The sequence below is a fragment of the Cucurbita pepo genome, chromosome LG09, assembly GCF_002806865.2.
Source record: "Cucurbita pepo subsp. pepo cultivar mu-cu-16 chromosome LG09, ASM280686v2, whole genome shotgun sequence".
In the NCBI taxonomy this organism is placed as follows: Eukaryota; Viridiplantae; Streptophyta; class Magnoliopsida; order Cucurbitales; family Cucurbitaceae; genus Cucurbita; species Cucurbita pepo.
Window position 1 is genome coordinate 2,710,312 of NC_036646.1, and position 19,208 is coordinate 2,729,519.

General features: G+C 39.1%; 3 protein-coding genes across 6 annotated transcripts; all 3 read left to right on the forward strand.

The window, feature by feature from the left end:
* The first annotated feature begins 1,082 nt into the window (after nt 1-1,082).
* Nucleotides 1,083-9,307, forward strand: LOC111801610. Of its 2 annotated transcripts, XM_023685654.1 has the most exons (5): nt 1,083-1,711; nt 1,944-2,633; nt 2,739-2,789; nt 4,719-5,792; nt 6,568-9,307. In XM_023685654.1, exons 1-5 carry the CDS (start codon nt 1,552-1,554, stop codon nt 9,096-9,098), a joined length of 4,506 nt encoding a protein of 1,501 aa, XP_023541422.1. In that variant the 5' UTR covers nt 1,083-1,551; the 3' UTR covers nt 9,099-9,307. The 2 variants fall into 2 exon arrangements, with proteins under 2 accessions (XP_023541422.1, XP_023541420.1); XM_023685652.1 differs by having other exon boundaries at nt 1,944-2,789.
* A 1,112-nt stretch (nt 9,308-10,419) lies between these two features.
* LOC111801411 (protein IQ-DOMAIN 1-like) lies at nt 10,420-14,763 on the forward strand. Of its 2 annotated transcripts, XM_023685404.1 has the most exons (7): nt 10,420-10,568; nt 10,700-10,864; nt 11,145-11,232; nt 11,315-11,611; nt 12,038-12,265; nt 12,822-12,941; nt 13,701-14,763. In XM_023685404.1, exons 3-7 carry the CDS (start codon nt 11,179-11,181, stop codon nt 14,382-14,384), a joined length of 1,383 nt encoding a protein of 460 aa, XP_023541172.1. In that variant the 5' UTR covers nt 10,420-10,568; nt 10,700-10,864; nt 11,145-11,178; the 3' UTR covers nt 14,385-14,763. The 2 variants fall into 2 exon arrangements, with proteins under 2 accessions (XP_023541172.1, XP_023541173.1); XM_023685405.1 differs by lacking the exon at nt 10,700-10,864.
* A 1,289-nt stretch (nt 14,764-16,052) lies between these two features.
* On the forward strand, nt 16,053-19,208 carry LOC111801482 (mitochondrial import inner membrane translocase subunit TIM14-1-like). Of its 2 annotated transcripts, XM_023685495.1 has the most exons (4): nt 16,053-16,174; nt 17,684-17,862; nt 18,780-18,965; nt 19,039-19,208. In XM_023685495.1, the coding sequence occupies exons 1-3, from the start codon at nt 16,172-16,174 to the stop codon at nt 18,934-18,936; spliced, it is 339 nt and encodes a 112-aa protein (XP_023541263.1). In that variant the 5' UTR covers nt 16,053-16,171; the 3' UTR covers nt 18,937-18,965; nt 19,039-19,208. The 2 variants fall into 2 exon arrangements, with proteins under 2 accessions (XP_023541263.1, XP_023541262.1); XM_023685494.1 differs by having other exon boundaries at nt 18,780-19,208.

Below are 19,208 nucleotides of genomic sequence, written 5' to 3' on the forward strand. Positions count from 1 at the left end.
TATTTATAAAGAGACGGGCCGCACGTTGCCGACGGGATGGAGGCCTCACGCGCGCCGTAAGCGCGTGGANAAAACAATTTAATTGCTATTTAAATCGTCATAATTATTAAATTTGACTCATGAACCAAATTAAAAGACTAAAAATCGAAATTAAATTCAAATTAAAGCGACTAAATGAACATTAAATTTAAAATTTTGTTTTAATTATATTTTTCCCTCTCGTGGGGAATAGTTCGAAACTTTGGAGCGGGTGCAGACAGCACGTGCTTCAAGCGGTTCACGTGACTTTGCACGAAGCGTTGATGACGTGGCAAATTATATTATTATTATTTTAAATATTTTTGTCGTTTGGCGGTTTGACTCAGTCTCTTAATGGGCGCCAAACGGAATAAAAACGCCAACTTGTTTAAGGCGTGAAGGGCTGAATTTTAGAGAAAGTCATTGATTTTAGGCCGAAATTACGAATTTACCCCTGGATTCAGAGCGGCAATTTTATTTATTAATTTGTTTTTTATGATTTAAAACTTGAAAAAAATATATTATAAATTATATGATATTTTACATGGAATACATAAAACATACTTATAAATTAATTAATACTAATTTATTATCATAATATTTAATTATTTATTGCAATTATTATCAAATACATTTTGAATAATAATTAACATTAAAATTAGATTTATATTTTTAAATAGTAACAAAATATTTAAATTTTTGTAATTAAAAAATGAAATGATTCGTTCAAAAAATACTTAAATATGAAAATATATTTAAAATTAGAATATAAAAATCTCTATTAAAATTCCGAAAATGTTTTAGAAAAATTTTCAAATAAAAAATTACGAATAAATTTAATTTGTTGCTTTAGATGGGAAGAAAGTCGGTGAGTCGGATATGTAAATATGTTAAAAAAGCAGGGGTATTTTGGGAATACAGTAAATAATTCTGTCTTGAAAATGAATAATAATAATAATAATTGCTATTATTTTTTTCCCGGACTTGAAGCGTGATTGAAATATGGTATAACAATCGCGTTGAGATCCGGACGCCCATCTCTCTCTCTCTCTCTCTCTACTCAAGGATCTATTTTGTTCTTTGTCGTCTTTCTTTGCGCTTTCCTTCTTCTTCATCTTACTTTCTCGCTTTAGAAGCAGATTTTCCACCAGCCAAGAAAGGGAGATAAAGGAGTTGCTAAGAAGATTGCAAATCCCTGGAAGTGTGGAGAAGGAAGAAGAACTCTCTTCTAATTCGTTGTTTTTTTGATCTGATTCAAGCCATTTGATTCATTTGCAGCGCTGTAGATTTTGTATTTGAAGATCCAAGGGGGATATTATTGGTTTACGAGAGTTTTTCCAGTCGGTGTTCAGTTTATTGAGCTTTGTTTATGTGATTATGCGCGTTGCAAGTTCGTGAAATTGATTGCCGAGTAGTTTGAATTGGAATTTGGCTGTGGTGGTGGGGGCGAGGCGCTAGGGCTTATACTGGATTTTGTGTGTGTTTGTGGGACACTCGTTGGTCGTGGAAGCTCATGCGATTTTCTTGCTTTTCATGCCGCCAGAACCTTTGCCGTGGGACAGGAAAGACCTCTTCAAGGAGAGGAAACATGAGAAATCGGAGGCCATAGGGTCTGCGACCAGATGGAGGGACTCTTATCATGGATCTCGTGAGTTCAACCGGTGGGGTTCTGCAGATTTTCGAAGACCTACTGGTGAGTTTGATTTTACTCTATTGCTTCGGCTTTCTAACTTCTTAGATCTTAAGGCGTCTAAGCAGGTATACCATAATCGCATTTTTTTTTTTTTACCTCGAGTTTTTGGGTGGGGTTTGTTTTTTGAAGCTTTGGATAATAATGGATTTGATTAGGATACTTGATTTTATCACTGCCTGTATATTTCTTCTCTGCTGTTATTGATTATTTTTGTTGTTTTTTTCTCCGGAAGGTCATGGTAAGCAGGGTGGCTGGCACCAGTTTTCTGAAGAAGCTAGTCATGGATATGGGCCTTCTCGGTCATTCAGTGACAGGGTAGTAGAAAATGAGAGCTTCCGGCCGTCAGTTCCTCGCGGAGATGGAAAATATATTAGAATTGGGAGAGAAAGTAGAGGTTCTTCTAGTTATAGAGACTGGAGAAGTTACTCTAGGGAGACTACCAATGGATTCGGAAACCCGTCTCGAAGACCTTCCTCGCAGGATGTGAGTTCTGATCAGAGGTCAGTAGATGATACGACGACGCATTCCTCTCCTCAATCTGACGTTGTAAGTGTCTCAGATCAAATTCACTCTAAGGACCGTAATGATAAGGTTGGTGGTGCTTTTGGGTCAGAAAATGGCCTGAGGTCTGATGTTGAAGTTTCCCTTGGCTCCACTGATTGGAAGCCTCTGAAGTGGTCCAGGTCTGGGAGTTTGTCGTCTCGTGCATCTGCTTACAGCAGTTCGACGAACTCAAAGAATGAAAAGGCTGATTTACCTCTTAGAGTTTCATCTCTAATAGAAAGCTCTTCTGCTGAAGCTACTGCCTGTGTGACATCTTCTCTGCCTTTTGAAGATACCATTTCTAAGAAGAAGCCAAGGCTTGGATGGGGTGATGGATTAGCGAAGTTTGAGAAATATAAAGTTGAGGCTCCTGATACAAGTATGAGAAAAGAAGGGACTCTTCTTTCCAGTATTAGTGCTGAATTAACTCATTCCCTTGGCTCAAACTTTTCTGAGAAAAGCCCTAAAACTTTACCCTTTTCAGATTGTGCATCTCCTGCAACTCCATCCTCTTTTGCTTGTAGTTCATCATCAGGTAATTTTTTTTTTCATTGATAAAATATTATTAGACGTGATACTTTTAGGGTCTCAAAGTGATTTATACTTGCAGTGAGTTCAATTTGTTAACAAATTGTGACTATATTTTAGGCCTACCCTATTCTTACAGCATTTTTACTAATGCCTTGACCATTCTATTAGGCTCAAGTTGGCATAGTCAATTTAAGATTTAATATGGGGAAGGTATATAGTAGTCTACTATTCGATTTTTTTTTTTTTTGTGTGCCTTATGTATGATGTAAGCTGTACTCTGAAATGATTTGTGCCATTACTGGGAGGACTTTTTTGCTTGTGCAATTTTGAGGGTTGAAAAATGAAAGTCTTAGTTGGCCCTGAACAATGCAAGTTGTATGAAGTCGAAAAAGAAAGAAGCAAAGGTTAAGAAGTTGGAGGTTTAGTTTTGTCCACCTAGATCGCGACAAAAATATTCCTTAAACATGTGAAGTTTGTTATTAAACTATGAAAATTCTCATTTTGAGCCAAATATGTTATGCTTGGCCTAAGAACTAATGTTGAATTTTGGGTCCCAATGAAGGACGTGCCCAGTCTGTTTATATGGGGTGAGTGGAAGTGTATGAGTTATGTCCTCATCTCATTGATAGCCAAATGGTAACACAAAACGAAGATTGGCAATTATGCCGATGATTAAGCAATTGGACAGACAAATTGTTCTTCAACATTAAGTGGAATATGAATCATGTTGTCCTCACTTTGTGTACAGTGAGGAAAAGGTTCAGGTCTTTTGTTTGGATAATAGACTCCCTTGAAGACCTACTTCATGCTTCGAACTACCCAACGTTCTTCCAGAAATTTGAGTGCAACAAGTACTTCATTAATCACAAACAAAAGAGGAAGATTTTTTAGAAATCACGTAAATAGTTAACTCGAGGGAAATTTCAACCTGGTGGTACCGGCCGGAGAAGAATACAAATACAGTGGTGGAAGTTGTGCCAGAGGGCTTTGCAATTAGCAAAAACTTGGTGCGAACTTTGAGGTAGAGTAACTTGTGTATCAGATCCTTAATAGGGAATTCGGCGAAGAAAGATTGTGATGCTCAGAAGAAAATAGCTAGCGAGGGTAACAAGTTCGTAAGAATTTTGAAAAATGAAATGAATGAGGAGGAGATGGAGATAGAGGGCCTGGACACAGAGGTTTCTATAGAAAGTGATATCAGAGCTCTTAGGTTCTCTCAATGAGAATAATTTGTGAATGTGAGGGTTTTGGGGATTCCCTGAAAAGACCATTGATTAACGATCTTATTTGGTAGAGCTAACTCAGATGTAATCATTTTGTTGGAAACGAGGCTTGATGAGGTAGACTAAAGAGTTGTGAAATCTGTTTGGAGCTCCAGAGGAGTGTTTTGGCTAACCGTGGATATGGTTGGATCTGCCGGTGGTATTTTCATGATGTGGAGAGAGATCAATATTGAAGTCTTGGACTTGGTGGTGGGATCCTTCTCTGTGTCTATTGATTGTAAGTTCAAGGGGGATGTTGTTGGTTGGATTTCAGGGGTCAACGAACCATGCTCCACTTATGGTAGAAACGAGTTTTGATTGGAGCTGTATGACTTGGCAGGACTTTGTGTGGTGCTACCCAAGCTCGTTTTTTTTATTCAGGCTCTTTTTGTAACTTTTCTCCATAACCCTTATATGTTTGTTTTGTTGTGGTTTTCTGAGATTTCTTTTGTTTTCTCTTTATTTTCTGAAATATAGTTGCTTTTTTCTAGAATAAGTCGTTGGGCGGGTGCTTCCAATTCTTTTAGCATCCATTTGTAATTATGAGCATAGAAATAATTCTGTACCTTAAAATCTTTTAATAGGAACTTTAGTATCCAATCTTCTTACCTTTATATATGCTGAATGTTCTTTTCTTTCTTTCTTTTTCTTTTTTGAATTGACTGCTATAGGCTTGGAGGATAAACCATTTAGTAAGGCGGCAAGTGTTGATGGCATGAAATGTAGTTCACCCGGGTCCGGTTCACAAAATCAGCTTCAGAACTTCTTCCTTAGTTTAGAGAAGTTGGAGATTAGTTCTATTGCTAAAATAGGATCATCACTTGTTGAACTGTTTCAGTCTGATGATCCAAATACAGTAGAATCATGTTTTGGGAAGTCGACATTGAATAAGCTGCTAGCGTATAAAAGTGATATTTCAAAGACGTTGGAGATGACTGAATCTGAAATTGATTTACTTGAAAATGAACTTAAGTCTTTGAAATCTAAAAATCGAGGCAATGTTTCTCGTTCGAAATCTTGCAGTGCGATATATGTCAAAGAATCAGATGGTGTCTCATGTATTTCTCCTCGACCCGCTTCCTTGAAAGTAGTTTCTACTTCGGATTCAACAGTTGAGAAGATGCCAGTCTGCAAGAATGTTGTGGGAGTTGAAGATGTCGATACGAAAGATGAGGAAATTGATAGTCCTGGAACTGTGATGTCGAAATTTAATGAACCAATCCGAACTGAAGTTACAGATGTAATTGTATCTGACAAGACGGGAAGGAGTTTATCAATCTCTGAGCCATTTGTGGATGAACGCAATGAATGTATTCGTGCTAAGAGTTGTACCGGTGAATCCATTTGTGGTGATTCGATGGCACAAGCGGCTAGTGGATCGTCTCTCTGTGATCTAATTTTTGCAAGTAATAAAGAATATGCAAGTAAGGCTGCAGAAGTAATTTTCGGGTCCTTGCCAGCTGAAATGTTTAAGATCAGTAGTCAAAGCACCAACTTTGTCCCCTGCTCGGAGACCGAGAAGCTTATTAAAGAGAAATTTTTGATGAGGAGGCAGTTTTTAAAATTTAAGGAGAGTGCATTAACCCTTAGATTTAAAGCCTTGCAACACTCATGGAAAGAAGGTTTACTGCATTCTGTGAAGAAATGTCGCTCAAAGCCCCAAAAAAAGGAGTTGAGTCTAAGGGTTACATATTCTGGTCATCAGAAGTACAGGTCTTCGATTCGCTCCCGTGTGGTTCAGCATGGTAAGATGAGTTCTATCTTTCCTTCTTCTAGATTTGCTATTTGTTTTATAGTCGAACAAATTCTTCAAATGTTCGATGCCGATTTTCTATGTTAAAAGGTATTGGCTCTATTTGTGTTGATGATAAACTATGGAATTTGAATATCTTTAAAGTGAATTAGAATGTTAATGATGAAATTATACTTCAATCATTTGTTAAGTATGATTGCTTTATTGAAAGTTCTGTCTTCAATTAAAGAAAGCAAGGCTATCTGTACTTCTTGTTGTGCTTGGTCATTTTTGATGTTCGATTCGCTCCCGCATGGTTCATTTTAATAGGTCGAGATTGTGTGATTAGGCTTGTTATGTGCTATCATGAGTTTAGTTCATTCTGAAACTTAAGTATGGTAGGGCAGATTTTTAAGAGCGTGGAAACCTCTCCCTAGTACACGCGTTTTAAAAACTTTGAGGGAAAGCCCAAAGAGGACAATATCTGCTAGCGGTGAGCTTGGGCCGTTACAACTAAGAAAGCTTAAAAGAAAGTGAATATGTTTGATATTTCTCTCTTGTAGCCAGAGATTTAAGCTGAACTCATATAGAACTTCTTTAAAAATATGCATGACTTCAAAACCTTTGTAGTATTCTGAGACGAGTATAATTTTCTCTTCCACTTTGTGAGTGCTTGACAGCCAGCTACATTTATCTTTCCAAAGGCTTTTGTGATTGTAATTTTTTGACTCGTTGATCACGAAATCTGATAGCAAATTCATCTAATCGTTTAAATTTTGATTTTTTAGGAGCATGTCAAAACCGTGCCAGTAACTCAGAAATTGCTACTCGTTACTCCAGCAAGCTGCTGTCGAATCCACGTGTTCGGCGTTACAGGAATATTTTGAAGATGCCAGCTATGATTTTGGACAAAAATGAGAAGACGGCTTTAAGGTTCGTCTCCAATAACGGGTTGGTTGAAGATCCATGTGCTGTTGAGAAGGAAAGGAGCATGATAAACCCTTGGAGTTTAGCAGAGAGAGAGTTATTCTGGGAGAAGCTATCTTTGTTTGGAAAGGATTTTAGAAAAATTTCTTCATTTCTCAGCCACAAAACCACTGCAGATTGTATCCAGTTTTATTACAAAAATCACAAGTCTGATAGTTTTAAGAAGAGAAAAAATTTGGATTTGGGCAAGCAAATGAAATCTTCTACCATGACATACATGTTAACATCAGGGAAGAAATGGAATCCCGGCGTAAATGCCACGTCCCTCGACATTTTGGGTGTTGCTTCAGTAATGGCAGCACAGGAAGACAGCAATATCGGAACTCAGCTGACATGTGCTCGCCATTTTGATGAACTTCAATCCGAAAAAGAAACGGTTGCTGCTGATGTTCTTGTTGGTATATGTGGTTCGATTTCTTCGGAACCGATGAGCTCTTGCATTACAAGTGCTATCCATCCCAGTGAGGACTACAGGGAGCCAAAGTGCCATAAAGTGGATTCTGCGACAAAACTGCCTTCGATGTCGGATGCTATGCAGAGAACAGATAATGAACCTTGTTCGGATGATAGTTCTGGAGATGTAGATTCTTCGAGTTGGACAGATGAGGAGAAGTCTATCTTCATGCAGGCTGTGTCGTCCTATGGTAAAGATTTTGATATGATCTCAAGATGTGTCGGGTCGAAGTCTAGGGACCAGTGCAAGGTTTTTTTCAGCAAAGCTCGGAAATGCCTTGGATTGGATTTGATCCGTACTTCTGAAGATGTAGGAACGCCAAGGAGCGGTAACGACGCCAGTGGGAGCGGGACTGACTCGGAAGCCCACTATGTCGTGGAAGGAGCTCGTAGTAGCGAGGAAATTGGCTCCAAGTCTGTGGATGGTTTTAGTGAATTTGGGGAAAGTACAGCATTTCAACAGTCAGAAGCTAAACGTGCTGAGGCTGTCAGAAACTTGTTTTCTGAGACATCGAAGGAAGTAGAGGAGGACGCGCCAAATCTTGATTCTCATTCTGCCTGTAATCTCGCTAATGCTCGTGCTTCTCCAAGCCAGCCCAAGCCAGTGCATGACCACAAAATTGAAGGTTCTTCTGAAAATACCGAAGCTGGAAGCAACCGCTGTAACGAACCCAACGTTCTGAGGTCGGAATCCATGTCTACAGTCGATGAAAATTCAACAGCTATCAGCGAGAGCGGAGCTGTTATGAAGCTCGCATTTGGAGAAGAAAAAGGAAGTAACAGTAATTTACATGCTCAAAGTATATTACAGTGCTTGGTTCAAGATTCATCTGGAATTGATCCACAAATTTCACATCCCAACTTTCTTAAAGTGGATTCTGTAGAGAAGTCTTGTAAATTGGAGGTTAGGGATGCGCCCAAAAGGCCGATGAACAGAGATGGCTATGCCGAGCGTGAAAATCATTTGTTACGCCACGTTGGATCGTCCGAGTTTCCATGCAGCCATCCTTTCAATAAGCCAATCATCGAGGACATGAATCGAACGATCAATCACACATCTTTTCCTGTCGTTCGAGCGTTATCAAAACCAGACATCAATTGTAACAGTACATATGTTGCTGAGGAACAGGAATGCCGTCTTCAAAACTGTAACAGTTCTAAGCCGTGCCACCGGTCTGCTGAGCTTCCTTTTTCGCCTCCAAATGTGGAATTCGGTCATGATCATCGGAAAAACACTTCACGCAGTGGCAGTGCTTCAGATTCCGACGTTCCATGCAGGAAAGGTGATGTGAAACTGTTCGGTCAGATACTAAGTCATGCCCCTTCCCAGCAGAATTCGAGTTCTGGTTCTAACGAGTGTGGTACGAAAAAGGGACTTCATAAGTCGAGCAGTACGTACGATATGGGAGAGAATGCTCCGTCGAGGAGTTACGGGTTTTGGGATGGAAACGGATTACAGACTGGGCTATCTGCAATGCCTGATTCTATCGTTTTACAGGCGAAGTATCCTGCTGCATTCAGTGGCTACGCCGCAACATCTGTTAAAACCGAGCAGCAGCCATTGCTGACACTCACAAAAAATGATGATCAAGCTTACAAAACTGTAGATGGTGTTAAGAAACGACCTTACCCAGTTGATATATTTTCCGAGATACACAGAAGAAACGGGTTCGATTCTCTTTCGCTAGCGAGTTTACAGCAGCAGGGAAGAATGCTTGTTGGAATGAACGTCGTCGGGAGGGGAGGGATTGTCGTGGGTAATTCTTGTACTGGCATTTCCGATCCGGTGGCAGCCATTAAAATGCATTATGCAAAGGCCGATCAGTACGTCGACGGGAGTTGGAGAGGAGGGAACGGGGATATAGGCAGCAGCAGGTAGTAGAAGCGCACCGAGGGCGCCCCTGCCATGGCCGGGGACGACCTCACCTCTGTATGATAATTAGCCTGTTTCAAGTGAAAGAAGTGGTAGGGTGTAGGATAATCTGAGCCAATGGGTTCTGAAGAATCCATCTTTTTGGTTAAGAAAAGGAAGAGATTGTAGGGTATTGTAATATTGTAGCTGCAGCTTTAAAGTATTTGATTGCAACACAGAAATAATCTTCAAAAAAAAAAAAAAAAAAAAAAAAAAAAAAAAAANCCTTCAGCTATTTAACCTAACCGACCTGGGATTTTATCATTTTTTATTATGAAGATTCTTCAAATATTTACAAATTTTAATTAATTTGGGTAATTTTTGGTTAATTGTCTTTTGAAAAATTAGTTATTATAGTTAAAATATCATTTTGGTTCAATAATGGGTTTTGATTATTGATTAAATATGACACAAAGATTAATGTTATTTTAGCACATAATTTCATTAAATTATTTTCTAATAAAATGTTTTATGTAAAAGCGTTCGAATGTTTCAGCACGTAAAAAATTCGATTATATATATATATATATATATATTTTTTTGCTGCTAAATGTCATTGTGATGTCCACTGGTTGGGGATGTGAACACCCTTTTTTTTATAAGGGAACATAACACCGGACACGGATGGGGAGGAGAACAAAACTTACAAGAGTGAGGAAGCCTTTCCCTAGAAGACGCGTCCCCTCACGAGAAAGCCCAAAAAGGATAATATCTAATAGCGGTGGGTGGATTTGAGTCGTTACAAATAGTATTAGAGTCAGACACTAGACGATGTGCCAGCCTTCTCGCTGTTCCCGAAGGGAGATAGACACGAGGTGGTGTGCCAGTAAGGACGCTGGGCCCAAAAGGGGTGAATTTGGTAGGAGTCCCACATCGATTGGAGAAAGGAACAAGTGTCAGCGAGGACGCTGGCCACGAAAAGGAGTGTATTGTGATGTCCCACATTGGTTGGGGTGAAAACAAAACACACCCTTTATAAAGGCGAGGAAACCTTCCCGTAGAAGACTCGTTTTAAAACCTTGAGGGGAAGCCCGAAAGGGAAAGCTCAAAAAGGATAATATCTGCTAGCGGTGGATCTGGGTCGTTACAGTCATACCTTTTGTCTACCTTTTGTCTCCTCCGTCTCTATTGGATATGTTTTTGGGTATCCCAACATATAAATCAGCCTACGCGGATGCCAAATCACTAGCCAGTATAACAATTTGTTAATAAAAAATCATATTTAAACGAAAAAAAAAAAAAGAGAGAGAGATAAATAGAGTTAGAATTTTGGTGGTATTTTGAGTTTGGATCACAAATTAATAAGAAAAAGGAAGCTCAGCCATGGAAGAAAAGAGTTCTAATTGTAACGACCAACGACATGAAAACCAACCAATCGCTTATAGTTATGGGATCGTGTCAATGGCGGAGCGAAAAGATGGTCAAATTCGCTTTCTGGTACGATTCAATTCCTTCGTTAAATTCTTCTTTGTGAAAATGGAGTAGCAGCCGAAATGTGATTCTGTTGCTACTGCTCGTGATTGATATTGAAGACGATGATGATGTTCTCTAAATAAACATTTTATCAGAATTCAACGGCCCCTATTTGTTCCCCTGCTACCGCCAAAATCCGGAGACTCGTTCATTTTCCCAATCCCGCCTCTAGTCTCTCGCTCTCTAGACCTGTTCTAATCGTTTTTCTGGGCGATATTTGTGCTTTTCAAGAGAAATTTTCTTTGAAGGTTCATGGATGGGTATTGATCTGATCGCTCGTTTCTTATGGATTTTATTTGTTTCTTCTATGTTTTGAGTTTCGTTTCATTAGAAAATCTCGGCATGACGATCGTTCTTTGGCTAAGATTTTCCAGTTTTTTGATATAGATGTTGCATCGTTTATTGATTGATTTCTAGGTCTTTTGATTGCTTTTTCTCGTAATTTGATGAACTGTTTCTATCTATGAAAAATCGATTGAGACGCCACAATTTATATTGCTATTTATGATCCTTTTCGCGTTTGGATATTCATCTGTTCAGATTAAGAGAAAGAAGACATATGAATGACTAGGAAATGGGGAAGAAAGGGGGTTGGTTTGCTGCAGTGAGGAAGGTTCTCAGTAACAAGGTCGAATGGAGCAACAACTTCTGTTAACTTATTAGTCATATGGAAATCTTCCTTTTAACTTATAGATATGTTATTTCAACAGATACAAGAAAGATCCAAGAAAAAATGGTTCCAAAGGGAGGAGAGTGTGGACACATTTGTGGAACCATCCCTGTTAGATGTTCCCGCAGAACCTCCTCCTATGGAAGATGATATCAATCAAACTAAGCCAGAGGATGAACCGAGCGAGCTTCCGCATTCCGAGGCGGTGGAGCCTGCTGTTGATGAAGCTCAGCTGGCTGTGGAGGATGAACATCTACCCAGTATTGTACCCTGTAAGCCAGAAATGACTGAGGAAACAGGAGCTATTATTATTCAATCAGCCTTTCGTGGATATAAGGTACTTTATACAACAGTTTACATGGAAGTTTGAGATGTTAAAGCGATTAGAATCATCTGTAACTGTTGTTAATGAAACAAACATGAATTTATGATTATTTCCAGCTATCTGTTCTTCAGAGATTTATAGAATTCATAACCAAACTTTATCTCTGAGTAGTATATGAATTGGTACAATACACGAGCCAAGAGGTTATTTATAATTGATGTTGCTCTTTATTTGGAAATGGGAGATCTAGATATTGGAATCTGTATGCTCATTCACTTTTTTTGTTGCTATTCATAACATCATGAAAGCATTCTTCGATATCGTTCACCTCTATCCCGGATTTGAAAGAGATTTTCTTCTGCTGGATATTGAAAAGCATTGGCAATGATTTGCATCATGATATTCCCCGAGTGTTTATGAATGATTTTTACCATACAGGCGAGGAAAGTATCAAGGGGTCTCAAAGCGATAATGAGATTGAGGTCGTTGGTACAAGGCCACTCTGTGAAACGGCAGGTGGCCTCTACTTTAAAAAGTATGCAAACTCTTGCACATGTACAGTCAGAGGTTCGTGCAAGGAGAGTAAGAATGTCTGAAGAAAATCAGGATTTCCAACGGCAACTTTGTAACAAACGTGAGAAAGATCATGAGAAATTCAGAACTTCTGTAAGTCTGTTGCTATGGCCGTATGAACTTATGCCGCCTGTTTTACCTTTCTTGTTGGTACTTAAATAAATTGTTCCAAGTTGCCAAGTGTATACACATTTTTGTGAGATCCCACATCGGTTGGAGAAGAGAACAAAACACCCTTTATAAGGGTGTGGAAACCTCTCCCTAGTAGACGCGTTTTAAAAACCTTGAGAGGAAGTCTGAAAGGAAAAGTCGAAGAGGACAATATTTGCTAGCGGTGGGCTTGGCTGTTGCACATTTCTTCCATACATATAATATACAAACATGTACGCAAGGTCCAAATTTAAACCAAAGATCTATTATCATCATGCAGGGATGTTTTTCTTTTCTTTTTAGTTTCTTCTTTTTGTTTAACAATAAAGTATCATTGATCAACTGTTGTTCTTTGCAGTTACTTTATGCTTTCTGCTTGTCTAAGAAAAATTGTGAAATCGAACTTCAAGTAGTGTAGATGGGTTTTAATTAAAATAATGCTCTTCTTTTGACCTTCTATTCTTTATTGTAATTTGCAACCATTATACTTGCACTACAGATGGATGATGTCTGGAATCGTAGCACGCATTCTAAAGCACAAATGGAAGCCAAACTATTGAACAGGCAAGAGGCCGCAACAAGAAGAGAACGAGCTTTGGCTTATGCTCACTCGCATCAGGTACAACAATTTCATTTTTCTTTAGCTATAGTAGTTGTGAGATCCCACGTCTGTTGGGGGAGGAGAACAAAACATTCTTTATAAGCGTGTGGAAACTCTCCCTAGTAGACGCGTTTTGAAAACGTTGAGAGGAAGCCTGGAAAGAAAGGCCCAAGAGGACAATATCTGCTAGCGGTGGGTTTGGGCTGTTACAAATGGTATTAGAGTCAGACATCAAGCGATGTGCCAGCGATGAGGCTGAGCCCCAAAGGGGGATGGACACGAGGCGGTATACTAGCAAAGACGCTGGCCCCGAAAGGGGGTGGATTGGGGGGTCCCATATCGATGGGAGAAGGAAAAGAGTGCCAGCATGGATGCTAGGTCCCAAGGGGGGTGGATTTTAAGATCCCACATCGGTTGGAGAGTGGAACAAAGCATTCTTTATAAGGGTGTGAAAACCTTTCCCTAGTAGACGCGTTTTAAAAACCTTGAGGGGAAGCCCGAAAGGGAAAGCCCAAAGAAGACATTATCTACTAACGGTGAGGTTGGACCGTCACAATTTCTTTCGGATAGTTTAGAAAGAATTTGCTGGCACCAAATATATTATCTCACTTCACTAGCTTTTATATAAACATCAGATGGTTATAGCAACTCCTTGCAGTTTAGTTGTTGCTTTCTATTATCAGAATGTTGAAAGAATGCTCATAATAGGATCGAGTACCGATCCCTTTTAGAATGTCACATGGAAATAAGTTTTGATCCTAACACCCATTGTTTCAGCGAACATGGAAGAGTTCTTCAAAAACTACAACCCATTCTGTCATGGATTCAAACAATCCCTACTGGGGCTGGAGTTGGTTGGAGAGATGGATGGCAGCTCGCCCATGGGAACTCCAAAGCACAGCCGATCACCCAGATCACATTTCTGTCACAAACGTCCCAACTCATGCATCTACAATCGACATAATCCAAGTTTATGCTCGTCGCGATCCGAACCCCCCTACGAAGCCTTCTCCAAGGACTCCTACTAGCCAAAAGCCAAGCCAAGTGCATAGGCATCAGTCACCTTCCATTCCTAGAGCATTATCTTCATCATCTAGCAAAAAGAAAACAAATGTAGCCAACTTAAAGGTAGGCAGCTGGAGTGGGGATGATGACATGAGAAGCCCCGTGAGTGTCAACTCAAAGCTCACCCGGAGGCACAGTATAGGAGGGTCATCATTCAGGGATGACATAAGCATTGCCAGTTTACCTTCAGTTTCGAGTTACACGCCAACGTCGAAGACAGCTGCTAAGGCTCGGTCCCGGTTTGCGAGTCCATCTGTGACACTGAAGAAAGAGGCAATGGAAAAAGGATCTGCAAGCACAGGTTCTGCAAAGAAGCGGCTCTCCATTACAGGTTCCCCTGCTAAACCAAGGAGGCTATCAAGTCCTCCCATTGTGAATAGTAGCCAAGTACATTAAAAAGCTGAGGAAGTTAGCAGCAGAGAGAGGTTAGCCAAGTCCTCCCATAGGCTCGATGATCCATGCTTTCACACCATCTGCTTTCTGCAGCAGTTTCTACTTACCAAAGTGAGTGAGGAAATATATATATATATATATATATATATATGTTTCTTGCTAGTGCCGACCATCAGTGTTTTGAGTGTCGATTTTCTTTTTTCCTTTTTTTTCTCATACCATTTCTCTCCCTGAAATTCTTATTTGAATGTTATAAGATTTGTTTATTTATTGAAACCATTTGTAAATCTGTTTGTCTTTTGTAAATTGTGAGGATTCTTGTTTTGTTTGTATTCGACTGGTTTATGTTGTACCTGTCAATGTATCCCTTCACTTTTTTTTTGGGAGAGTCTTAAGTATGAATAATAATATAAGAGTCTATTCTTTAATTAAGGGCTATCTCTATTTATTATTTCAAATGTACCCTTCTTTGTATTCTTCAGGGGCTAAGGGGCTAAATTAATAAAAAAAAATGCGTTCAAATTTTTGTATTTTGTCTAAAAAACGCTCAATATTATTCAACTTTTTAAAATAAAAAAAAAATTCAAAAAATACCCATGAAATTTTACTAGTAACATCAATACCCTCTACCTTTATAAAAAAAATTTAAATTTCTTAGTAGAGGCAATGATGTCGACATGAGGGACAACGATATGCTTGATAAAGGGTCAGGTAGGGCCCCTGACCTTAACCTCGAAAGTCGAAAGAAGTTTGGTCACACTCTGAAGTTAAGTCCATCTATGTGAAAGATGAAAGTTAGCCAAATTTGGTGTCAATCTACACCTGTCAAATTAGAAATGCCGTAAAATGTACCTTAAGGGAGATATAATGTCAAGACATGGTGTCAGCTCTCCTTCACCCTTGGGCTTGTGACCGAAGTGAGCTACATGTTGGTCAGAGTGAGAGTGGGCGTTGTGAGACGAGTGTTTCAGACGACTTCCTTTGAAATATGTCTTACAAGAATAGTGTTGAATAGTACGAGTGTGCTGACATTGTGCCCTCGCCCATGTGCGGGATATTGGATTATGCACCCGTTATCTGGTACGGAGTTCATAAATGATATGACATGGACATGAGAGGGCTCGATAGAACCTGGATAGATGGATGTTCAGGATGTCCCCATGTTATGAACGAAACATAGGTTCGTTCTTGATAGTATGTCCAAGCGAGCCGATGGACAATGACACCCAAAAATTGGGATGACATCCTGATATGTGAGCTATATTGTTGATGGAATGCGATGTTGCATGTGAGAGACCTTGACCTCGAGTAGAGAAAAAATCGAGTTGAATGACTTGGTTTAGTGTAGAGGCAAGTCGGTTAAGTCAAGGACGATTGAACATGCACTAAGCGGTATGTGTGGTCAAAGAAGCCTAAATTTAGCAAAAGTTGTGTTCAATTGGCAAAGACAACCTCGCCCGCCCACGATAAGTCGAAGACAAAGCCACAAAAACAGGCGAAAAATGAATATAGCCTTTCGGTTTCCCTCAAGGCTTGTTGTGAGCGTGTCAAGATCACGATGTAGCATGTTGAAAATGTACTATCCTGATACTAACACCAACCCAAATAAAACAAATTATTTAAAAAAAAAAAAAAAAAAAAAAAAAAAAAAAAAAAAAAAAAAANGTCCATTGCTTCGTCATTGCAGTTCGGAGAAAACGGAATCGGGTTCGCCTCTGAATCGAAGAAAGGGATGCGGATTTCTGGATGAAAATTTCACATTCTCTCGTCTGTCACTGGATTTCACTCAAATGGTGAGCAAAACTCCACTCCTCGATCCACTTCTCTTTTTCAATCTCTGTATCTGTAGGTTTCATTAGGCACCAAGCATCTAAGCTTCTGAATCTGATTATCTCTGTCTACTTCGTTTCTATGTTATTATGCTTCGCATATATCTTTAGCTTGATTTTTTGGATGTTAATTTTGAATTGGAGTTATGCTTCTTATTGGACGTTAGCGTAAATCATTTCAATTTTCCCCTTCAAATTTTATAGTCTAGATGCTTGATTAAGGCTCCATGTTACTGTTATTTTCTTGAGAGTTGATTTTGGCTGAGTTTTAGCCATCATTTTATTGACGATTTTCAAGGTTAAGCTTCCCAAGCCATTAAGCTGCAATTCGAGGCATAATATACTAAAATGGAATCATTGCATCTTTCTATACTGATTATAATAGGCTGTTTCACAATATTTTCCTTTTAGTTGTAAGCCGTAACTTTGACTGGATTACTTCACAAGAACACAAGGATCTTGGATTTAAGTGATAGAACTCGATATTATTTATCATTGCCCGAACTGGGCAAGGATTAGATTGCTCCTACTCTTATAAACTTAGGCTGTCTCAGTTTACAAAGGCACACCCTCGTTCTTCCATAAACTTCCTAGTGATCCCATTGTTCAAGATTATTTTACATCGCATGACTTAGTTGCAAAATGTGCCCCTTCTAAGTTCCTAACCAACTCACAATCTGTAACAGCCCAAGACCACCGTTAGCCGATATTGTTTGTTTTGGCCCATTACGTGTCACTGTCAGTCTCACGGTAAAACGCGTCTACTAGGGAGAGGTTTTCACACCCTTATAAGGAATGTTTTGTTCCCCTCTCCAACCGATGATCTCACAATCCACCCCCCTTGGGGGCCAGCGTTCTCGCTAGCACATCGCCCGGTGTTTGACTTTGATACCATTTGTAACAGCCCAAGCCCACCGCTAGTAGATATGTCCACTTTGACCCGTTATGTATCACCGTCAGCCTCACGGTTTTAAAATGCGTCTACTAGGGAGAGGTTTCCACACCTTTATAAGAAATGCTTTGTTTCCCTCTCCAACCGATGTGGGATCTCACAATCCACCCCCTTTGGGGGCCAACGTTCTCGCTAGCACACCGCCCCGTGTCTGGCTCTGATACCATTTATAACAGCCAAAGCCCACTGCTAATAGATATTGTCCGCTTTGGCCCGTTACGTATCACTATTAGCCTCAAGGTTTTAAAACGCGTCTACTAGGAAGAGGTTTTCATACACTTATAAGGAATCTTTGTTCCCCTCTCCAACCGATGTGGGATCTCACACAATCTAAGCTCCACCTCCCATAACTCGTTTCATTTGATTAACAGTTATTATTAGTGGCCAATCAAAAAGAATTGAGGATATGGGTATCGAGCTTTAACTTTTCAGCACTTATTTGGATATGTAATTGGCATTTATGTTGATCTGCGAGTTCCAACTTTGTTAATAAGACTAACAAACTTCTAGGTGTGCATTAGGCTACACCATTCCTCGCAGGTCTTGCGGTAGCTGCTGCAGCTCTTGCTGGTAGATATGGAATTCGAGCTTGGCAAGCATTCAAGACACGGCCACCACAAGCCAGATCACGCAAATTCTATGAAGGTGGTTTCAATCCTACGATGACAAAGAGGGAAGCAGCTCTTATTCTTGGTGTTAGGTAGTACTCCAACGTACTTGAATTTGTCCTTCGTGAACAAATAAGCTAACTTTTGCTAATTTTGGATTTGCATCTTATGCCTTTTAAAAACTTAATGAACGCAGTTAATGATCATTTCATATCTCATGCATATTTACGAAACAGAATCCTTTACATAAGGCCCCATTTGAAAATGATTTTGTTTTTAGATTTTTGCTTTTGTTTCTTACACTTTTTATTATGGTTTCACCTTTCTTAAAAAAACATTTTAATTCTTAGTCAAATTCCAAAAGCAAATAAGTTTATCAACTATTTGTTTTAGTTTTCAAAATTTAAAAGGTAGATAACAAAAGAATGCAAGTAAAAGTAGTGTTTGTATGCTTAATTTGTAAAAAAACCAAAGGAAGGCTTTCAAACTTCAAGTCAACCACTGCAAAGAAAAAGGTTTTTAAATCTCGTTTTAGAAATTTGGTCAAGAGTTCAGTCTTCTTATGAAAGTGAAAAACTCTTTGTAAATAATTTGTGATCAAAATCTTTAAAAACCTTCTATTTGACCTAAATTATTGCCTGGTGATTTAAGATTGATCTTCATTCTTTCTAATCCTTCTATTTTGGTTGAGGCTCTGATTTACATTGCCCTCTAAGAAGGATGAAGAACTTTGCTTTTTCATTTCTTCTTTTCCTTCCATTTAATTATTAATCTACATAATTAGCATAATTAGTTTAGAGTACAGAGATCAGTGAGACACCAACAAGATAATTGGTTTGAATGTTTCAATGAAATGATTGTGAAATTATTCTTAGTAGAGCAATGCTTCTGTACTAACTTCTTCACTATGAACATGTTGTTGAATGAAAGATCACTGTGGTGACATATCTTTCTTTGTTTATCAATTACTTTCTAGGGATTGACCAAATTTATCCTTGATGGCTAACAGAGAAAATACACCTCCAGAAAAGATTAAGGAAGCACATAGAAGGGTAATGATAGCAAACCATCCCGATGCTGGTGGCAGCCATTATCTTGCTTCCAAGATCAATGAAGCCAAGGATGTCCTGCTCGGAAAATCTAAAGGCAGCCCATCGGCATTTTAATGAGGTGTGCTCCTTGAAATCCTTATCAAATGTTCTTCAAAGTTTAAGCAATCTGCGGAAACCTATGCTCACATATGGAATTTGGTTTCTTTAGTCTGGAAAACATGAACACTATTATAGTTAGACTTGAAGCTTACTTTCATAACATCCTCCATGACTGGTTTTCTGGATGCGTTTACTTTAGACATTTATGATTTTTCTGTTTCCAGTCTCTTCAGTAACATTGAATTTGTACAGCAACCTTTGTCAAGTATTATCTGTTTTCTCTTCTG

Coding starts and splice junctions, on each gene's coding strand:
- LOC111801610 (XM_023685652.1), top strand. CDS start 1,552: ATGCCGCCAGAACCTTTGCCGTGGGACAGGAAAGACCTCTTCAAGGAG. Junction 2,790..4,718: donor TGCTTGTAGTTCATCATCAG/GTAATTTTTTTT, acceptor TGACTGCTATAG/GCTTGGAGGATAAACCATTT. Junction 5,793..6,567: donor CTCCCGTGTGGTTCAGCATG/GTAAGATGAGTT, acceptor TTGATTTTTTAG/GAGCATGTCAAAACCGTGCC.
- LOC111801411 (XM_023685404.1), top strand. CDS start 11,179: ATGGGGAAGAAAGGGGGTTGGTTTGCTGCAGTGAGGAAGGTTCTCAGT. Junction 12,266..12,821: donor ATGAGAAATTCAGAACTTCT/GTAAGTCTGTTG, acceptor CTTGCACTACAG/ATGGATGATGTCTGGAATCG. Junction 12,942..13,700: donor CTTATGCTCACTCGCATCAG/GTACAACAATTT, acceptor CCATTGTTTCAG/CGAACATGGAAGAGTTCTTC.
- LOC111801482 (XM_023685494.1), top strand. Junction 17,863..18,779: donor GCTCTTATTCTTGGTGTTAG/GTAGTACTCCAA, acceptor GATGGCTAACAG/AGAAAATACACCTCCAGAAA.